The sequence below is a fragment of the Dermacentor variabilis genome, chromosome 2 (genome assembly GCF_050947875.1).
Source record: "Dermacentor variabilis isolate Ectoservices chromosome 2, ASM5094787v1, whole genome shotgun sequence".
Classification (NCBI taxonomy): Eukaryota; Metazoa; Arthropoda; class Arachnida; order Ixodida; family Ixodidae; genus Dermacentor; species Dermacentor variabilis.
In genome coordinates this window covers 119,440,192-119,459,741 of record NC_134569.1, presented here as the reverse complement: position 1 = coordinate 119,459,741, position 19,550 = coordinate 119,440,192, and the positions used below count along the sequence as shown (strand labels likewise).

Here is a 19,550-nt window from a genome sequence, read left to right as displayed (position 1 = left end):
GCACATTTTCTTATGTATCTTCCATACCTGCTCACTGTTTTGCAGCTTGTTTGAGCAGGAGATCATGTCATACATTCCGGCCCAGTATTCCACTGGGAGCAGTTCTAGTCATCGCTCTCCACGGGACTCTCCTCAGCCATCTCCCCAGGCTTCACCAGGTGGGTAGCACGTGATATGGTTATCGTATCATATTCGACTATAGTTCAGCCCTTCGATTCATCGCAGCCTTGCTTGTAATAGTCTACAGTAAGTGTTCTTTAATTTGACCCCCCCTGGATTTGTAAAATTACATTACTTGGGCGTTCTCTCTGTTGCCATTGAAATTGTGCTCTGTTCCTTGGGATCAAACAGTAAACAATTTGGAGGTACTTAGTATATGGCTGTGCAGTGTATAGCGTATTTGCATGATTCTAACATGCCCCGAATCTAACATGCTTATAATTATTCATGGGTTTAAAGTAAGAAAATAAAAGTGAACCTAAATGTAAAATATGCCTGATCTATAGAAGAAAAATATAGCACGAACCCCCCCTCCCCCCCCCCCCCCCCCCCCGGCTTCGTGATCAGAAAAAAACTTGACAGGCACAATTTACCTCCACAGAAGAAAGCATTTTTTTTTTTTAAGTAAGCTTTCATTACGAAAGCGTGACGTGTTGTCAACGCCATTTGTGCTTCATTGGCCACAGGTACCAAACCAAACCCACAAGGGTGGTATTCTCAAGTGATCACTTTTAGAGATACTACTACAGTCGCCCACCGATTTTCCAGACCTCGCGGGGACAGAAAAATAGTCCAAAAAATCGAACAGGTTGAAGATTTTGCTCAGCAAAAGAAAAAAAATAAAATAAATAATAATAATAATAAAATTTATTAGGCTTAGAACAGCTTTAAGAGATTGCTAATAACACCCTGGCTCCTACTATGCTTGGAGGCTATCAGATTTGCTTGGATTTGCGCAAGAGTGACGTCGTCTTCATATACAGTCTGACAAGAGCATAACCGCGTTGGCGATGTGCGATATCCGTTGCCGGAGATCGCCATGGACATTGAAGAAACGAGCCACGTTTCTTCACACCGCTTGGCTCTCGTGAAGGCACGCGAGGTGATGCCGATCACACAAATGCGAAGCTGCACTAACACACACAAAGATGCGACGTCATCTCCGAGACCCACCTGCTCTGTGGACACACCATGTGCAAATAGCAACCGATACTTTAAAATAGATAAATTAATAAAAATGGATCTTGCATTAAGTGATTATAATGATAGTGCTGACCAAAAAAAGAAATAAACAGGAAAAGTGCCGCCCCCCAGAACATTTTGGCTACCAAGGAAGAGAGGGCATGGCCTCCCCACTGGGGGATGTCGTACGCTATCTATTAAAAGCATGCGCGTTCCAATTTTGGGGGATACAGAATGGGCCACTGGAAGCCAAGCTTGGCCAAGCCAGCGGAAGATTCAACATGGCAGCCTTTAAGATCATCTAGTGTGGCTCGGAACAAGAGGTTTAGTCTGGAAAATCGAACTTTGGGGCCTAAATAGGGAGCCTTCAATAGGGAGCATAGAACATCTTGCAGCCTCAGAGACCATGCCCGCTCTTCCTTGGCTGACAAAATGCTCGAATGGACAGTAGTTTTTCTTGTTTATTTCATTTTTTGGTCAACACTATCATCATAATCACTTAATGCAGGATCCATTTTTATTCGTTTATTGATTTTAAAGTTTCGGTTGCTATTTGCGCGTGTTGTGTCCACAAAGCAGAGGTTTCGGGGAGACGACATCGCGTCTTTGTATGCGTTTGTGCAGCTTTGGATTTGTGTGATCAGCGCCACCTCGTTTACCTTCACTAGAGCCAAGTGCTGCGAAGAAATATGGCTCGTTTCTTCGATCCCCGTGGTGATCTCCAGCAATATAGATTGCAGATCGCCAACGTGGTGACGCTCTTGTCAAACTATATGATAGAGAGACAATGTCACTCTTGCGCAAATCCAAGCGAATCTGATTGCATCCAAGCGTACTATTAGGCAGGGCATTATTAGTGATGTTTTTAAGCCATTCTAAGTCTAATATATTTTTCTGGCTGACTTTTTCGGACTGTGATTTTTCCGATGATTTTTCAATCCCCGCATGGTCCTGAAAATCAGTCAGCGACTGTATTCATAATGTCATTAAGTTTGTAAGGGCTCGTAAGAACTGTGCATTGCATGTGTGCGTGTGCTCTTTGAATGCGTTTAAGGCACTCCACACCTTACCACCTGCGCATTTAGACAGAGTACTTCCACAAGTAATCTTTTTGTTTGCAGTCAGGGCCCATATTAGCCACTTTTGTGAGGTGTTGCTTGACTCGGCACCGGGTGCATTGATGTCTGCGATCAACAGTGTTCCTTGAATACCACGCGCACTGTCTTGGCACAGTACTAGGAACACTTGTTTCCCGTGTGCGTAGAACAAAGTTGCACAATGCATCCGGTGCCAAGTCATGTGAAACCTCTCCGTGCGTACCATGAATACCTCTCCTGGCCAACTACTGCTCGCAGCATTTCTCCACACCTAATAGGTTACTGCAATAAGTTTGGTGCTTTGTTTCCATCTGAATGGTTTTTCTGAGTAGCGAAGCATAGCTTTGTGTCGTATCACGCCAAAAATTGGGCTTGGGTATGCTGTCCATGTTGGCAGGATTGATAATTTTGTAAAGCACATTGTGAGTGTCCCTTTGTGCAATTTTAAGGCAAGTTTACTGGTATCAGCTCATTGTGCCGCAGTATTTAACTGCTCGTGTGTCACAGTGCGAGTTGCCAATGCCCCGTTATTTCTTCCAGGTCTGCAGAGGGCTAATCTTAGAGCTCCAGCGCCTTATCGGAGGGATTTCGAAGCCAAACTTAGGAATTTTTACCGCAAATTGGAGTCCAAAGGCTACGGTCAAGGGCCCAGCAAATTAAAGTGAGTTCTGTCACTTTTGTAGTGAACTTTGTTTTGCTCTAACCAAGCAAAAACAGAATCTTGTGTGATTAAAGCCATGAAAATTTATTTGAATACGCATAGTTGAATAAGGTGCAGTTGAAAGCAGAATTATGGCTTAATGGCTTTAACAGGTGTACAACATCTGGCCATGTTTGAACAGAGATATGACGGGAGCAGTTATGCAGAGAGATCTGCAGGAAATGTACAGTAGATATGCACAGAGCAAATAGTGTTTGCGGCCACTGGATCAGTAGCACAGCTCTGTAGCAGTGGCCAACATATTACTCAGCAGGCTGAAAATCAAACATGGGCATGTTATGTATAATCATGCCTTAATATGTCCTCTAGTCATCCGTTGTGGTGATTGAAATGTGCCCTCCTGTGTTCACACTTTATTACATGGCAGCTTAGGAGTGTACCATGCTTGCAGCTTATTTGCTTAGAAAATGGGTAAATTTTGGCCAGAATATAGCAGGTACATTTCTTTCTAGGCACACATTTCTTTTGGTTACAGCATTTGCTTGCGTCATTTACCACAGATTAAACATTCGTCGAGACCATCTGCTCGAGGATGCATTTACGAAGATAATGGCTGCATCCAAAAAAGATCTTCAAAAGTCTCGACTCTACATAGGATTTGCTGGAGAAGAAGGGTGAGATTCTTTTAACTAAGTACTGGTTTACTGCATTGTGTGTTCTAGTTGGGTCTTCAGGCAGCTAGTAAACATGTCACAATCTGTTTAGGTTACAGCTGAACAGGCGAGTATTTTCTGCATTGACATTCAGCATCCTAAGCTTGTAAAAGCTTTAAAATATCTTTGAGCTTCGATCGTTGGTCTTAATTTTTTATGTTTGGTAGTGCAGGCTGCAAAAAAAAAGGGGGGTTTTACCATTGATTAAATGAGATAAATTTCTCAATACAAAAATGTAAGACGATCAGACATCAGATGCCAGTCGTGTATGAAAATTTTTAAAGGGTGATGTAGTACAAAGCCTTTCATAGTGCTCAGGCAGGTCTTAAGTTTGCGAAAACTAGCATTATGCAAGAACTCTGACCTCTCGGGTGGCTCCTCTCTGGTATGAGCGTGAACTACCACAACTGGGAACAGAAAATACCAGAATATGTCACAGAAGTGAAAGAAAGGAGACGGGAATATCTTCCAAGTTGGGATGGGGTGCTGAAGCGTAAGAGAGTGGGGTGACTTGTACTGTTGAAATTGTAACGAAAGAAAGAAGGGCCAAGAAATCAGAATTCTAGCGAGCTTCCTATAATGTTTTGACTGGTGAAGTTGCAGTTGGTGGAAGTAAAAAAAGTCATCGCCAGATCATACTTGTAGGCAAGTTTGTAGTGCTTTTATGAGTATCTGTCTCTCGTCTTCAAGGACCCATAGTATGCTAAGTGGTACAGAAGATTTCATGCTTGGAACAATAAAGTTTGTCTCCTGCTGTCCCAAATGTGCATCTGAATGTTATTGGGAACTAAATTGCACAGATTTTTTCGCTTTGTATTCTCAAATCCTGCACGTGTGGCTTTTGGGTTTATGGCTTTGTGCAGCTTATATTGGTATTTTGAATGGTACTCACATATGAAAGTGTGTACCTTCCCTTCATCTGTATCTGTTCAATTGATTTTTTTTTATTCATCTTTCTACGAATGTTTGTTCTTTTATATGTATTCAAGTTGTATCGCAAATGCAAAGGTGGCGCAGCCAATGCTCTATGACAAGGGCCTCATTACTGAGCAGCTTGTTCTCCCATCACCCCCTCAGAAGGAAATAGAATTATACTGAATGTGGTAAACAACATAGCACAAATCCTTTTTTCTCGTGCAGGCTAGATTATGGCGGACCCTCCCGAGAGTTCTTCTTCCTGCTGTCACGGGAGCTTTTCAACCCGTACTACGGCCTGTTCGAGTATTCAGCCAACGACACTTACACGGTGCAAGTGAGCCCCATGGCAGCATTTGTGGACAACCAGCACGAGTGGTTCCGCTTCAGCGGCCGGGTTCTTGGCTTGGCTCTGGTGCACCAGCACTTGTTAGACGCCTTCTTCACCCGGCCATTCTACAAGGCCCTTCTAAGGCTGTGAGTGTCGTGAGTGATTGTATGGGTGGTACCGGGTTGTGCCAGCAGTTTGAATAAATCGGAAAGCAAGTGGTGTGTGGCAGTATGCAAGCCCCACTTTTGTACATCACTGGTGCAGCCAAATGATAACAGCCTTTAGCCGAAGCATGCACATATTGACAAAGGCATCATTTTGTCAGAATGCTAGTAGAGCCATGAAAAGCAGGCAGTGACATTTTGTGACACTCTCTTCATTCAGCCAGAATGCTCTGGGACATTCATCTGATGTGTGAAACTTCTTGCTCGGAAAGGTGTTGTATTCGAATTATTGCATTGCTGCGTGAGCCGCAATGGTGTGCCACACCACGCTCTGCTGGAACTGAAAGTCTTAGGGACAACACAAGCATCTCCCTGCCGCCCACCTCCCTCAACTCGTGCCAAAGGTCCCGCTAGGCCTAACCCACTTCACGTTAAAGCCGTAGCCTACAGTGCTTCAAAAACAACTGCTTACAATTGTAAAATGCATTGTTTTGAGAACACTTTTCACATCCATTTGCACAGGAAAGATGGGTTGCTTTTAACAATGTCTAGGCTGCAAACCCCGTGATGTGGTCGAGTTGTCTCTCGCACAGTGCAACGGCGGCCTGCCGGAGGCTCCGATCTGAACTCGTCTTGTATCGCAGTTCTCATTGATGCAGAGGTTTGACAGTAATCATCGCTTATCATGAAGGATAAATTGAGACATCAGTTTATTCTATCGATTATTGTTTTGTGTGCATGAGAGGTTTCAGTTCCAATGTTCTAATGCAGCACGGTATTTAAAGGGACCCTGAAACACTTTTATAACTAGTCAACGTGGTGTTACTATTAAAGGACGTCGCCTCACAAACATCTTGCCACCAAAATTTTTCAAATCCTTCAAGTGTAAGCTGAGTTGGACGTAGTTATCACAACAGTGAGCGGCTTCCTCTCTCTTTTCGTCTCCGTTAGTGCACTGGAAGTTACGCAGGGGACGTGGCAAGGGGGCAAGGCTCGGCCAAAAGTGGAGCATCTCACCTCCGTGAAGGCTCAACACGGCATATATGCTATGCAGAATGCTGCTGCTATCTCGTAGGCTACGTACAACTGTCCTGTGCAGACTGGCAGTGTAAAGACGAAATGCTTTTTCTGTCTTTTTGATATTGCAGATATATATTTTTTTATTTATTTTCGTCCAGATTAGCAATAATAGTATTACAGCAAATGTTCTCGCAATCATGCATCAGCCAGTAGCTGTTGGTGGGCCTTTCTGCTTGCGATAACGACATTGTGAATGCGAGAGCAAGCAATTTTTCTTTGTTTTTGGCATGAGATTGTAAATTCCCTGCTGCATACATTGCAATAATGCTTGGCTCACATGTTAACAGGAGCCTCTTCTACAGATCTGCAGCATTCTTCTGTTAAAAGTCTTTCAGGATCCATTTAAAATGTGTGAATGAGCTTGCTATGCTTCTTATTCCTATATTGTGACTTGTGTGTTCATGCAGACCTTGTTCGCTGAGTGACCTGGAATACCTGGATGCGGAGTTCCACCAGTCACTAGTCTGGCTCAAGGAGAATGACATCACCGACATGGGCCTTGAGCTGAGCTTCTCCGTGGTCGAGGAGGTGGCTGGCCATGTGCTTGAGCGCGAGCTCAAGCCTGGTGGCCGCTCTATGCCTGTCTCAGAGCGCAACAAGAAGGAGTACATTGAGCGTATGCTCAAGTGGCGCCTCGAGCGTGGTGTTGCCCAGCAGACCGAGTGCCTTGTGCGGGGATTCTACGAGGTAAGCAGGCAGGAGTCTCTCGCATTGCAGTGTTAGTTTATTGTGGGCTTTCCCGTGTCTCAAAAGGGTTCAGTGTGTCTTGTTGGCATTTGACACATAGTAAAAGCTTTGAAGAAAGATTTGTGTTTAGTTACGTCCTGTAATGGTACAAGTTACAGCATTACAGGGCAGCCACCCTCATAGTTCTTATTGAAGTGAAGGCTTGCACTTTCAATATACTGTATATACCCACATAATGAATGCACTTTTTGTTTCCCGGAAAGGTGTGATATTAAAACACGCATTCACTGGGGAGGTAACACTTATGGTGAAGATTCCAGAAAGTTGGAAATGGTTCAGTTAGTTAACATGCTGCTGGTGTACCTGCTAATTACTGGCCTCATGAAGCTACACATTGTCATTGTTGCCTGATGCTACACATTGTCATTGTTGCCTGATGCTACACATAGTCATTGTTGTCTGATGCTACACAGTGTCATTGTTGTCTGAGCACCTTGTCATATATGCAATTTGGTTCTGCAACCTCTGCTCCACTACCCTTGCAAATTCACAAAAAACATGCAATTTTGTTCTTCTATAAGTGAAAATATGCAACATTTATTCTGCGTCAATAAACTCTTGTGAATATACGTTAAGAGTGCTAAAGGTCACTGCACACAGCTATGGTCACCTGGCACATAAAGTGACTTGTTCTTAAAGTCCACATTAAAGAAAGGCAAACTACAAACGTCGACCTGTGTCAATAAATTCAATGTGTTTGAGTTGTAGCTTAGCATTGGTTTGGCATGTTGTTTAGCTATGGTATATTGTTATTTGTCTAAGGTAAGCAACAGATGAAGTTTAAATTTGAAATTTTCTTCATTACTCTTTTTCTCTGTTTCAAAAGGTTGTGGACTCCCGCCTGGTATCAGTCTTTGATGCCCGAGAGCTAGAGTTGGTGATTGCTGGAACAGCTGAAATAGACACTGCTGACTGGAGGAAGAACACGGAGTACCGATCTGGTGAGCAGAAAGTCTTTACCTTGGTATTCACCAACATTCTCTCTCGGTTTAAGGAATGGTTAAGTGATTATAGCTCTCAAAGGAAAGAAACCTGAGGCACGGTTTCTGTTGTAAAGGAGAGCTAACACAAAATTACTTGAGCTCTGTTTCTTGCACTTAATCAGTAACTATTGACCCAGTAGTCAGGCTAAAGAAATAAACAGCAAACAGTAAGATGATCGCATGTATGCTTTGCATGGGCACATGTAAGCTTCATGTGTGGTCAGTGCAAGAAATCCAATGCAAACAGTGCTGAAACATCTTCATCCTGTCCAGGCAGGGAGGAGAGATGCGGAGCCCTCGGAAACACAACGGAGCACTCGAAACGCCACAAAATGCAAGATCCACTGTCCCTTGACATTATGTGTTGGAAAATGTCACTTGGCAGAAGATGCCTACAAATTCTTTACAGAGTAACTTGGGAACATTTTAAGCATTGCAATCCTTTTTTCCAGTGAAAAAGTCAAGTGATTGATTTCTTTAAGAAATCGGCAAGCCACACAATTTAGTGTTTTCAGTAAATGTTGAATATCTTTATTATGCTGTCCCCATTGATTAACTGCTTACCTGTGTCTGTGAGTTCGTGGGAACTTGCAGTGCGACTCATTTTCAAAACCTGACCATTGCGGGCATTGGTGGTTTCCTAGGGTCGACGATAATCTGTACAGGCCTGTATCTTTCTTAAATGCACTGATGCTCTTGTTGTACTTTTACTGTAACATGCTTTGCCTATATGTTGTCGGATCTTGAGCATTAGAATTTGAGTTAGTGTGTACATAGCTTACGGCATATTTTTTACGTTCATGTGTCCCTGTTGTACCTTAGTGTGCTGCTGTTCCAATGGGCTAATCACCCTAAAACTGTGGTTCTGAAATCGACCTTCTTATTATGCAGGCTACCACGATGGCCACCCTGTGATCCAGTGGTTCTGGATGGCCATTGAGAAGTTCGACAATGAACGGCGGCTCAGGCTGCTCCAGTTTGTCACAGGCACCTCGAGCATCCCCTATGAAGGCTTTGCCGCCCTGCGCGGGAGCAACGGACCTCGCAAGTTCTGCATTGAAAAATGGGGCAAGCCAACTAGCCTGCCAAGGTAGGGCGCAAACTCATGTTTCTCTGCTTGTCACCCTACTCTCACTCGTGTTCATTTACTTACTTTTTACATTTCTGTCCCATTGTCACTGAGCAATCGCACAAGAGAGCAAAAATGTTTTGTCAGTGCTTAGGTGCAGTGTACTACTGCATTTGCATAAAGCATATTGTGAGATTTGTTTGGGAAATTACTATTTGAAAGCACCCTGCTTCCCAGGTATCGTTTTTTTTTTCGTCCTTCAAGATGCGGTGTACTCCACCTCTGCACAACTAAGATGCGCAGAAAAGCCAGGTTCTCGATGCTGCGTGGAACATACAGACACTCGTAAGCAAGAGGGAGCTCATGTCATCAAGAAGCTTTTTGCATAAGTCCGTGGCGGCATGCATACAGTGGAGCCCCGGTTATACGTCCCCCAGTTTCGCGACGACCAAGATTTTATTACGGATTAGCGCAGTCCCAGTGAAGTCCCCGTAGAAGCAATGCATTGAAAAACCCCGGTTATCCGACGCAATTTTACGCCTGACCCGCGTTATATGACGACCCTCGCCAAGCGCAGGACGGAACGGTGGGCAAAAGAAAAGTGCCGCGGGTCTCTTTCCTCGCTCCGTCTCTCCGCATGCGGAGCGCTTGACACCGCTCGAATGGTTCGCTCCGGCGCAGCTTTCTTCCCTGCCACTTGCCCCACCAGCAGCCGCCTGCGACGCTCGCTTTGCTGAAATAGCGCCTTTTCTTCTCCACAATCACTTTCTCCCTCTCTTCTCGGTAGCGTTGCCTCTCGTCGTGTTTGGGAAGCGTTTCTCTCCTTCCAGTTTCCCAGCAGCAGATCGACGACAAGGTAGCGCGGAGAGGCCCAGATTTATCGCATGTGTTCTTTGTCGTAACCCTAGTGACCAGCGTTCAGCGGAGGTTTTGAGTTGTGTGGAGCAACGCGACGCACGATGTCCCGAAAGTGGACAGTTCTGTCAGTCGGCGATAAGCTGAATATTATCGAGGAAGTGTAAAACAGGCATGGAGCCACGAAAGCCAGCATTGCCCGGGACCTTAAGGTACCCAAATCTTCGCTTTAGACAATCCTGGCAAACAAAGCGGTGATATTGCAGAATGCCAACAAGTTCAGGCTCAAGTGGAAAGTGGCAAAAGGACAGCATGAGAAGTTAGAAAAAGTTCTTGTCAAGTGGCTGCATCAAGCACTGAGCTCTGCGATCAACGTTGATGGCGCCATTCTAAAGAAAAGGCGGACCTTGTGGCATTGCGTCTGGGCATCGACGACTTTCAGGCATCGAACGTGTGGCTGGATCGCTTTAAAAAACAAAACAGGATTGTGTACAGTCGCTCCTGTGGAGAAAGCACTTCCATGGACGTTTCGACGGTGAAAGAGTGGATGGAGTCGCTGCCGGAGATGATTGCTGCATACAAGCCCTGCGACGTTTTCAACGCCGATGAGAGCGGTATTTTTTACTATATGCAGCCCGAGCAAACCGTTGCGTTTAAGGGTGACAGCTGTCATGGTGGCAAGCGTACTAAAGAGCGTGTGATGGCACTATTCTGTGCTAACGAGGATGGTTCCAAGAGGCTGCCCGTGCTCGTTGTTGGAAAGTTTGCAAAGCCACGGTGCTTTAAGAACTTGAAGACGCTGCCGTGCAGCTACAACTTCAACAAAAAGGTGTGGATGACGTCTTCACTCTTCAGCAATGTTTTGCAGCATCTGGATAACAAATGGATGCTAAGGTGAGGAAAATATTGCTTTTCGTGGACAACGCACCGTGCCACCCACCCGATACGTCCAGCCCGAGGAACATAAAGGTTTTTTTTCCCGGCCAACTCCACAACCCAGCTGCTGCCACTGGATGCCGGCTCGTCAAGCAAGGGTACCGGAAGCAGTTAGTGCAGCATCGGCTGGCGGCTATGGAACGCAGTGAGTCAGAAAAAAAGATCACTGTGCTCGACGCCATGCACTTTATTGCCAGTTCGTGGAACACAGTGTCATGAAGCGCAATTGCTAACTTGTTCAAGCACTGTCAAGCACTGTGGCTTTAAGCGAGAGACTGCCTCCTGTGCTGGGGACGCAACAACCTTGATGCTGCTCGAGGCCGATGCAGGTTTCCCTGACGACGATTTCGAGGGTTTAAACCTTACCACGACCTTCGCCGAGTGCGTGGAGGCCGACGACAACAATACGATCTGCGATATCGGACGATGACAATGGTGACGCCACAGATGCCGTGCCTGTGCCTACCATGTTCGCTGAGGTGCTACGACACATAGACGGCATCCGGAACTTCATCTGTTCACGCGACGCTTCAGAGGACCTCCTTTTGGACGCTGCCCAACTCGAGCGAAAGCTCTTGGTTAACTGATCAAACAAGGTCCAAAAGAAACTTACCGACTTTTTTTAAAGTTCGCGCCGGCTGGCGGGAATCGCGGCAGTGGGCAGTGGAGTGCCGTAAAGGTTCGTTTGAATAAAGCGTGATTGGTACCTGTACAGCAGCATTAATTCTTGTCGCATTTACTTTTTTTGGTAATTTGGGTTTCCAAGCCCTGCAGAGTATGTTAGTTGCTTACATTGAAGTTTCTCGTAAATCCGTCGTGCGAAATAAGTAGTATTTTTATAGGCATAACTTATGTTCGAATTTTACGACGCTTTTTCGCGGTCCCGAGAAAGTCGTATAATTAGGGTTCCACTGTAGCTTGTGTTGCCAGGAAGCAAGAGCTTCCCGGTGACACATGCTACACAGGAGAAAGGTGCAACACTTTGAGAGAAATAGTTTGTATTTGCAAGCGCAGCTACCCATATGTACAAGCACCGAAAAAAGTGGTATACTCCATGCAGCGGGAGCCGGAGCAGCGGCACACTGCATTGTGACGCCATCTACATCGATACGAGTCAAGCAACATGCCTGCAGATAATAAAGGGCACCCATTGGCTGTCTCGATCCCAGTGGTGCCTGTAGATGGCGTTGCGAGGCAGTTTGCCGTTACTCCAGCTCCCGCTGCGTGGAGTATACCACTTTTGTCGGCGCCTGTACATGCACGTGGCCCATAGATGAGAAGTGCGCATCATAGCCCTGTTAGAATGCATTTGCCTAGCACTGTCTGAGCGGGACACAGTTTTCTTTAGAGCGATGTGGCACCTAATAAAGCCAGCTCCTTCTTTTGGGGTTATCAAATATTCCAAATTTCAAATACAGATTGAACACTTTAGTTTCAAATCTGAAGTATTCTATTGAATTCTGATGTTCAATTTATTTAAATATTTGTTTACAGCCAAATGTACAGGGTAACTATCATCATTGCAAACTTCCAGCCATGGAAAAGGGGCCCATGCATATTTTTCATCATTTGCTTCAAATATGCATTTTAATCTAACCAAGTTTCAGACTTCTGCTCGAGCAAATACTGCTTAGCTATGCCGACCTTCAGATAAGGTTGTGTGTATGAAGGACCTATTCTCTTTATTCTTTCTTTTTTCCCCCTTCTCTGTTCTCCAGTCCTTAGTGATTGCTTCATGTTCCTCTTCTTTACTTTCAGAACCACTGAAATATTTTATTATCATATATATTGTCATTTAAGGACTTTACCTTTCTTTAGATTTTAGCCCGAATTTTTGGTGTGCAGCTCATACACGAGCAAGAAGTAAACAAATTTGTGTCTGCTTTGAAAAAAACCATATTTTGTGACAACAGCAACTGTCTTATCGACAAGCTTTCTGCCATAGGATTATCTGCTGAGATTGCAGGGGAAGAGGAGACCGATACACATCTGTTTACCACGTCGGTACCGCACGGGGATACTGCGTCTGATGATGTGCGCATGTTTGAAAAAGAGAGTGCAGCCCATACATAAATAACTTTTTCTGAAACATTTAGGCCTAAATTGGGGGTGCGGCCCTTGTGCTAGGATATAACATACAGTGCTTAACTATTCAAGGCACATTTCTTTATTATGCATACTCAATTGACTATTTGAACGGTGTTACGATTCTGCTGTTGCTATGAATATTTGTGTCTAGCAGTTGCTACGGCCGAACCTCGTTATAGTGAAGTCACATCCATCTCGAAAATGCTGTCACTATATCCAATATTCGTTACCAGTTGATATTGACAAGAAGCATTTTAGATTTACTTAATTACATCCATTTTCATTATATCGTGATTTGACTATTGTGTTTTAGTGTGTGGTTACGCATCACCAGACCTGAAACCATTGCCTTACTTTTCTCTTGCCCAGGGCTCACACCTGTTTCAACAGGCTAGACTTGCCCCCATATTCATCGTTTGATATGCTCCACGAGAAGTTGCTCCTGGCTGTTGAAGAGTCGAGCACATTTGGCATTGAGTGATCCACTCATGCTCGCGAGGAAGCAGAAGTGTCAGCAGGCATGTCCAGCACACGTCCAAGCACATTTGGCAAAGCACCGTGCCTGCACCAAGTTTGTCATCGTTCTGTCATGGGGAAGTGCCTGCAACGCCTGCTGCCAATTCTTCGGGAAAGCCATCCACATTGACGACAATCCCCTTGCTAGGGTAGCCGTAGCCTTCCAGAGCATGCTGGAAAATTTTTGTTCGCACCATTCCTTTTGTTTATGTCTTTTCTTGAAACAAAGGCCAGCTAATGAGAGCAGTGTCTGACAACTGCAACCCGGTTGAAGCTTGGCATAACCAATGATGCATTTAATGTGCACAAGTCATCTCCTCCTCGTCTTTTGCCTAAGTGCAGGCCTGGACCTTTATTGCAAAGGGCCTTAGGCTTCAATGAAGGCTGTGCCTTAAGTTTCAAAAAGTAGTTGAGTGCAGCAGATGTGATGCAATCTTGGTGCAGTCTGGAAGTGCGACCATTGCATAAGCTGCATTCTGTTGAAGTAAACAAGAACCACATTGACTATGCTGCACCAGAACTTCTTTGCTGGATGAAAAAAAAAATATGTTGCAGAGGTTGATATATCAGTGCTGCTACAACTTTCCACTGCAGCCACTCCCACCCTATTCTGTTCTTTTTTAACGCTGCGGGATAGGGCGATGTCCTGATGTCCAAGAACGAACAGGCCCTTGCCACGAGCTCTGTTTGCTATGCCATTGCAGTGAATGGGATTGTCATGTGGAAGGCACTGCCCATTTTTGATGTGCCGGCTTGTGGGAGCACAGCTCGCACGCGTTGCTGAACGAAACTGCACCTCTGTGAGAACCCAACACCTGCAGCTGTGTGCAGTGACTCTTTTGCATGTCTCGTGTCACAAGGAATGATGTCCATCCAATGTCTGCAGTGCTCAGAGTGTCTCGAGGATGCTGACCAATTTAGTTGAATGTTTATAATTGTGCACCAGTTTTTACGTGGAGTGTCCCGGGCGCACTGCCTCCAAAGGCCACTCGGTGTTTTTGTCGATTATATGTGCACTGGTGGCCGTGATTTTTGATGCCAGCTTGCTGATATAGCAGAGAAGTTCCTGAGGGTGCTGCAGTCATTTTATTATTGAGCGGTGTGTGTTAGGTTGACCTTATTTAGCACCAAGAAAGTGTTGGTTTTATTTATTTATCATACGTCTCAGGGCACCATTGGGTGGAGTGTTAATAATTATTAACAAGCTCTTTTTAGTGTGTTTTATTGAAGTTTATGCCCCAGTGCTGAATAGCTTGCATCGTTTTCTGTATAGTATCGACAAGGTGGTTTACTTTTTTTATATTGTTAGGAGCACCCGTTATATTATACAGCCCATGTGGCTCTTCAGAGAGCTTCATGCCTAACCAGTTAACTAATCATTGTTTTAGGAATATATGTATTACGATTATTAATATTATTCAAGTATTTTATGTTGTGCTGTATTGTACAATTTTGACTTGCAAACACAATGTTTGTGTTGTCCTGTCAGCCATGTGGTTCTGCATTTTGTTAGTATTATTATTACCGTATTAAGCACATTGTGATAAGCTTATTGCAGTGTGGTTAGGACTGTAACAGTAATTTCTAACCTTGCTTCTCATTCCAAGAAATATTATATAGATAGAATCCCTCTCGCCCCCCTTTCTTTATCCTCCTCTTCCTTAGGAACATGGTGTTTTCATCTCCTCAGATGATGCCATTCTCCCACAATGCGCCTACATCTTTTGACCTGTCCAGTTTCTGTGCTGCCATGTTTGGTTTTCCTTCCTTTCCTTTCCAACAGCTGAAATAGAAGTGGCATTTCTGTACTACTCGTACCTTTCAGTGTAAAAGCGCTAAAGTCGTGCTGTTTGGAGACAGATGCGCCTATTTATTTCCTCTTTTTCTGGAGGCGAGTAGCAAAACAAAGAACAAAGTGTGCCCTACTGTGGACCTCAACACCTACAATGACATCTTCGCCATGCTTCTCAAAGTGGCCTCAGTGGCCATGGACATTGCGATATACTGTTGTGCTACATGCAAGATCTGAGTGTTTAGATGCATATAGATTCTTTGAGGAGCTAGAGTACTATTTTTTGATTGGCTGTTTGATTTGTAATGCCTGTATCCATCACCTAGGGAACTGGCCAGTGTCAAGTTGTTGTGCCATGACTGATGTTTGCATTAGTCAACTGTTGTGTGTTTAGTGATCTTTCATGTGCAACAAAGTGTCACAAGCCTGCTGTGCATTGTGCTGCCCTGTGTTGTATACTATTGGCTCCTTTAACTAGTTTGATGGAATGATTGCAGCCTATATAGCGTGTGTATTGAGAAATACATGTTGGTTCGGTGTTGTACAGTAGGAAGCTGCTGCGGGACTAAACAAAAAATTAAGCAGTGTTAAATACTGTTTTATTAAAAATAAAGGTTGCTTGCATCAGTGGACAGCATTCAAAATGAAGCCAGCCTCAGTAAAAGCTTGTTTTTATGCACTCGTGTTGATTACAGTGGAGCAGCAAATGCACAATGTGTAAATACGCATAGTCTGTTAATCAAGAACAATGTTCTTTTTATTTAGTATTTTGATGCCACAACAGCATTGCAGGCATCACACTAAATTTGGCTGCCACATCTTATTGTGGAAAGCAGCATTTAAAAGCTGTGCAAGACATATCTATGGTGTTGGTTTGGCTGCATTCTTTGCTCATTGCTCAATGCTCTTGTCAAACCACCCTTAACTGTCCACTGTGTGCTGTAAACCTATTGAAGTATTTATTTTATTCTTGCCTTCTTTCTAAATGGTCATAGCTTAGTCAGAGTTCGGATATCAAATGTGAATGCCTTGAGGAAAGAACTTCTTGATTATTAATAGACTGTCATGCTTGCACAGGTGCAAGATGAGCAGTTCAGCTCATTTCACTGGCATGGGTGCTCACTTGTGCACTGTGCTGCATGTCCTGCTGTGCAGAAATAAGCCAGATTATGACTGCATCCCTGCATCTTGTTTTTACGTGGCCTCCAGTGCCTCTCAGATCTGTTAATGCGCTGGAATTTCTTTGTTGCTTGAATCAGCTGCATGGCCAGCCCAGTAGTGGTTCAGGTTGCATGGATTCAGGCACTAGCTGCCCCCGTATGGAGACCTTTAACGAGGGGAGAGAGATGTGCGACCAGTGCAAGGAGGTGTGACTCCATAGGTTGGATGTGTAATGTGTGTGTGTGTGTGCGCGTGTATTGTCGTGTCGTGGTCACACTTTCTCCTTGCATTCCGGTGTGTTGCGCGCGAAAGAAAGTTGAGTGTACAAAGTGAAAAAAAACAAAACAAAGAAAATGCAAGAAAGGGCACTTGCCGTCTCTGCACCCCTCTGTGGGTGGTGGCTTACTTTTTTTTTTTTTGTACAGCTGCTTGCAGTGACCGTTGTGCACTGCCCATCCTTTGCACGGTGATAGAGATCGCGTATCCCTCTCACCCTTGCAAACAAAAGACAAGAGAGGTACGCTGGCTTCCTTTGCCAGCGGCGCTTGCTGCGACTATTTTGGTATATGCTATGGTGGGAAGCGCGCAGGCGTGTATGTCCACTGCTAGTGTGTGCAGCAGGGCCCCTCGGTGCCTGATGGTGTGGGCTTGCCGGCAGGGCCCCAGAGGGCTCCCGCACAACGCGCATGCGCACTTCCCTTTGTTTTCTACGAACCCCCGTCCCGCCATTCCTCATCCAAGTCCCTCCGCTACTGCTGCTGCCGCCGCCGCATGGCGTCCGCATCGCGCGGCCATGTGCATCTTTGTACAGTATGTATATGTAAACGAGAACACTTGACGCAGCGCTCCTGTGTATTATAGAGCAATAAAAAATAACTACCGCTCGATTCCAAATGCCTTGTTCTTATTTGCGGGCCCCCGAAATGAGTGTCGCATCACGCATTGACATCGTGTCGCAGCGCTCTAGCAGCGTATACATTTGCAAAAGTGTTTCCCAAAGTTAATAATTCTAAAAAAAATGTCGATGCGGAACGAGGAGAGAACGCTGATGCTAGATCTCGACAACAGCACCGAGATCTCGCATGTCCAGCACTCGGTATTCTGGTTGGTATTTGGCTCCACGTAGCTATGCCGAGTTCAGCAAGATGACAACACCGAGCTAACATAGACACATCATCGGAGATATGTTCTGCACCCCCCCCCCACCCTTATTTTTATTTAGCTCCATGATCTCTATTGGGGGCGAGTTCCACCATTGGTAAAGCTGGCGCCATCGTCGTCGTGGCGTGGCATGAGGGATACCGTGGACACACCGGCCGCGTCGGCTGCTTCGGAAGCGCCGAAGCGAGCTGGAAACGAAAGTTTTAAAGTCCCACTTGCGCCGCGGTTCTGATTAAGTGGTGAGGCTTTCCCGCTTTGGGTGTCTGCTTGACAACATATGAAAGTACTGTAATAGGCTGGGGCCATGGGTCCTTTGGAGGCGTGCAGCGTGGTAGGCTACTGCTCCGTGCCGCAGTGCCGGACGCACGCAACGGAGCCCGGTGTCAGCCTTATTCACACGTAGCCGCAGAGCAAGGAGCTGCGTGAAGCTTGGCTGGCGAAACTTAGAACCGGCATACAGCCATCGGCTACAACGCGGGTGTAGAGCAAGCACAGACGTGAGGAAGATTTCTGCTACGGCGCCGGGACTACGCGTTATTCGGAGAGTAGCAGAAAACGCGCACTGAAACGCTCGCCCGCGCCCGGCTGCCCGGCTAATGTCATGACGCTTTATTAGGTCTATGAACTTGTTGATACTAGACTCTGGCAAGTTCATTGGAATGGAAAGGGAGCGGCAAGAAGCGCATTAACAAAAGGCATGGCATATGGTCATGTTTGTGTTATGAATTAATGCACTGGATTACGAGAAAGAAGCAGAGGGAAATCGCACGCTGAGAAGACCGATAAACATACAGTGGGACGCAGCTTGAGAAATAATATTCAAATGTCCAAGAATTTAGAAGACAAAAAAAGATTGAACAACTTTACACAGACACCGCTCAGTTTCCAAATGGTGCCGGCGTGGCTTATTATGGTTGCGAGTCAGATACCACTGCAGTCCAACGGCTTCCCGACGAACATACTGTCACTAATATTGAACTCGAAGCCATACGCCTTGCCATCACTCGCATAGTAGAAAGACAGGTTCCGGCTCCTTGCACCTATTACGTTTATACTGACCCGTAAGCAGCCTACACCGCCTATCGCTCAGGGTGAGCAGACTATGCCGTTCTTAAAATCATTCGTGCTGAAGTCCGTCGCCTGCGAGGGGAAGGCTACACCACAATTGTCAAATGGATTCCTGCACATGAAGGAATCACTGGAAACGAAAAGGCACACCGGGCCGCGCGCGCTGCAGCTCTTTCCGCACCTTTGCCTGGACCCACTGTCGTTTCCGCTTCCTGGGCCCCTGCTGCATTTACACACCCGACGTCGCCCCCTATGGATAGGGCCGAGACATGGCACCGCGCACAGTGCTACTGCCGCAACATTCTCCAGCACTTGGCCAACCCTGAGAAACTATATCGCCGCCCACCCAGCACATTTCTCGGGATAGAGGCGGTTCTTCTTCGCCGAGCCCAGACGGCCAGCTTCTGTCACCAGCAAGGCTACATCTCATCGACCCGGACTCGTACCCGAGCCCTAAGTGCTCGGCATGCACGGCCAGAGGTGCGGCTGAACATCTGTGGAGCTGCGCTGCCTTTGACACGGTCCGAGAAAGGACACTACACTCCCTGGGCGGGAACCGACCTGGCACCCTGCAGGAGTGGCTAGAGCCGCCATCGCATATCGGGCCCAAGGACTCAGTCCCACTTTGGCGTGCTTTTTTTGGACTTTTTCAAGGACAAGGAAGGGCCCGGCCGCCTCTTCTTAGAGCCGACTTCGGGACCACTCCACCTCGAGGGAGAGTACCGGTCCCCCTTCCCCAAAGAGCACCCCTTTTCTGCCGCAAGGCTTCGCCTATTAAACGCAGAAATAAAGACGTTTTGCAAAAAAAATTGAATCGTCGCGACGGCACATCACAGTCGCCGTAGGCGTCGAAGTCTCTATAACGAAATTATTTCTGAACACTTCTGATAGCGTCCACTGTTATGGTAGGCGTCTGGCACCACATGCAGAAAGGGATTTCACCCGACCTTCTCTCACCATGCCTCGTGGAAGTGAGGCGTGACTGCTCCTGCTACGGTTGGCGTCCCGCGCCACGTGTAGAAAGGAATTTC

At 45.9% G+C, this 19,550-nt stretch overlaps 1 protein-coding gene across 5 annotated transcripts in view; it reads left to right on the top strand.

Annotated features, from left to right (window-relative positions):
- Nucleotides 1-17,177, top strand: part of LOC142572617 (E3 ubiquitin-protein ligase HECW2-like) — a 65,463-nt gene extending 48,286 nt beyond the window's left edge. For all 5 annotated transcript variants that reach the window (XM_075681849.1, XM_075681850.1, XM_075681847.1 and 2 more), the window contains 8 exons: nt 46-158; nt 2,820-2,940; nt 3,501-3,614; nt 4,794-5,045; nt 6,551-6,830; nt 7,717-7,831; nt 8,765-8,963; nt 13,191-17,177. In XM_075681849.1, the coding sequence (XP_075537964.1) occupies nt 46-158; nt 2,820-2,940; nt 3,501-3,614; nt 4,794-5,045; nt 6,551-6,830; nt 7,717-7,831; nt 8,765-8,963; nt 13,191-13,302 (1,306 nt within the window). In that variant the 3' untranslated portion in view covers nt 13,303-17,177. The remainder of the gene's footprint in view (nt 1-45; nt 159-2,819; nt 2,941-3,500; nt 3,615-4,793; nt 5,046-6,550; nt 6,831-7,716; nt 7,832-8,764; nt 8,964-13,190) is intronic.
- The last annotated feature ends 2,373 nt before the right edge of the window (nt 17,178-19,550 follow it).